At 44.0% G+C, this 2,000-nt stretch overlaps 1 protein-coding gene across 1 annotated transcript; it reads left to right on the forward strand.

The window, feature by feature from the left end:
• Positions 1-1,049: 1,049 nt before the first annotated feature.
• On the forward strand, positions 1,050-1,997 carry LOC135980697 (olfactory receptor 5AR1-like; the record flags this gene model as incomplete). Its single annotated transcript, XM_065580603.1, has 1 exon — positions 1,050-1,997. A coding segment is annotated over exon 1 (906 nt), but the record flags the coding sequence as incomplete, so codon positions are not given.
• Between the last annotated feature and the right edge of the window lie 3 nt (positions 1,998-2,000).

A 2,000-nucleotide genomic window follows, 5' to 3' on the forward strand; every position in this document is an offset into this window, starting at 1 on the left:
GTGCATTGTCAGCAGCAAAGATTGAACTTGTCCCTGTGGCTTCAAGAGCATGAGCCACCACTCCCTGAGCTAGAAAACCTAGCTTGAAGCCAGTGCTGGACTCTGAACACTCCATGTAGTTCAGGGAGTAGATGGAAACAGATCTTCACGGTGGGTTGGAGGCTTCTGGAATCCGGAGATGGATCCACTGCCTAGAGTTTATGCTTTGTTGAAAGTGACAGAGTTTGAGGTGTTTGTATACAGCCCTTGTCAGGGTTCCCTCCCCACTTATTTCTATCTATCTATCAGCTTTGGTTAAAAAACTTCCCCAAGGCACAAATTCTTCCTTCTCCTTGAACAGTATCGTTGCCACCACCAAGTGAGCTAGACAAAGATTCAGGAAAAGGACCACTTCGAGTTCCTCTTTCCCCAAAATATTCCCCCAAGACCCTTCACCCCCTTTCCTGGGGAGGTTTGAGAATAATATACCAACGAAATAGGTAAACAAGTTGAGCACAGGCCCGACCATTGGGTTTTTAGGACACTAAAATCCAATCAGGTTCCTAAAAGCAGAACTTTATTATAAAGAAAAAAAGTAAAAGAAGCACCTCTGTAAAATCAGGATCGAATGTAATTTTACAGGGTAATAAGATTTAAAACACAGAGGATTTCCCTCTAGGCAAAACTTCAAAGTTACAAAAGAAAACAAAGGAATAAACCTCCTTCTTAGCATAGGGAAAATTCACAAGCTAAAACAAAAGATAAGGTAATGCATTTCCTTGCTATTGCTTACAGTTTTTGTAATCTTGGATGCTTATTTCAGGTAGGGTTTTAGGAGATGGTTTTTCCAGCCCTGGTCGCTCTCTGTCTGAGAGAGAACGACAAAGAGACCACAAACAAAACTTCCCCCCTACCGATTTGAAAGGATCTCTTTCCCTTATTGGCCCTTTGGGTCAGGTACCAACCAGATTATTTGAGCTTATTAACCCCTTACAGTTAAAGGAGGGATTTTATGCTACCCTTAGCTGTATGTTTCTGACAGCCCTCATTTGTCTCCTTTTTCAGTGTACTCCTCACTTTCTCACCTGCAGTGGAGAGTGCATCTGGGATAAATGGCGGAGAGGAATTACACAGCAGTGACTGAGTTCGTCTTGTTGGGATTCACACAAAACCCGAAGGTGCAGGTCATCCTCCTTGTGATGTTTCTGTTGATCTACATGCTGATACTAGTGGGGAACCTCACCTTGGTCACCTTAATCAGAACTGACTCCCAGCTTCACACCCCCATGTACTTTTTCATCAGCAACCTGGCCCTCTTAGATGTTGGTTACACTACCACTATCACTTCCAGCATACTGATTACTTTAGTATCAGCAAGAAAAGTCATTTTGTTTACTGGATGTGCTCTGCAATTCTTCTTCCTATGCATCGCATTGTCCTGTGAATATTACCTCTTGGGTGTCATGGCATATGATCGCTTCATGGCCATCTGCAACCCATTGCTCTACACCATCATCATGTCCAAGCGGTTTTGTGTGCTGCTGGTGCTGGGGTCATACATAGTGAGCTGCATGAATGCAATTGTTCAAACTATATTTATATTCCGTTTGTCCTTTTGCAACTCAAACATCATCAACCATTTCTTCTGTGACTTGCCCCCCCTCCTGAAGTTGTCCTGCACTGACACCCGCATCACAGACATTGTTCATTTCACCTGTTCTGCTGTGGTGGTAACACCTACTATCTTGATCATCCTCATCTCCTACATATACATTGCGGTTGCTATCCTAAGGATCAACTCTGCCAATGCCCAACGCAAAGCTTTCTCCACCTGTGCCTCCCACCTGATGACGGTCACCATCTTCTACGGAACAGGATGTTTCATGTATTTACGGCCCAGTTCAAAGTACCTCATGGATCAGGACAAAATCATTTCTTTGTTTTATACCCTGGTGATCCCCATGTTGAACCCCCTGATCTACAGCCTGAGGAACACGGAGGTGAAAAAGGCCTTTACGAGG

Source organism: Chrysemys picta, unplaced genomic scaffold (genome assembly GCF_011386835.1).
Source record: "Chrysemys picta bellii isolate R12L10 unplaced genomic scaffold, ASM1138683v2 scaf6428, whole genome shotgun sequence".
NCBI lineage: Eukaryota > Metazoa > Chordata > Testudines > Emydidae > Chrysemys > Chrysemys picta.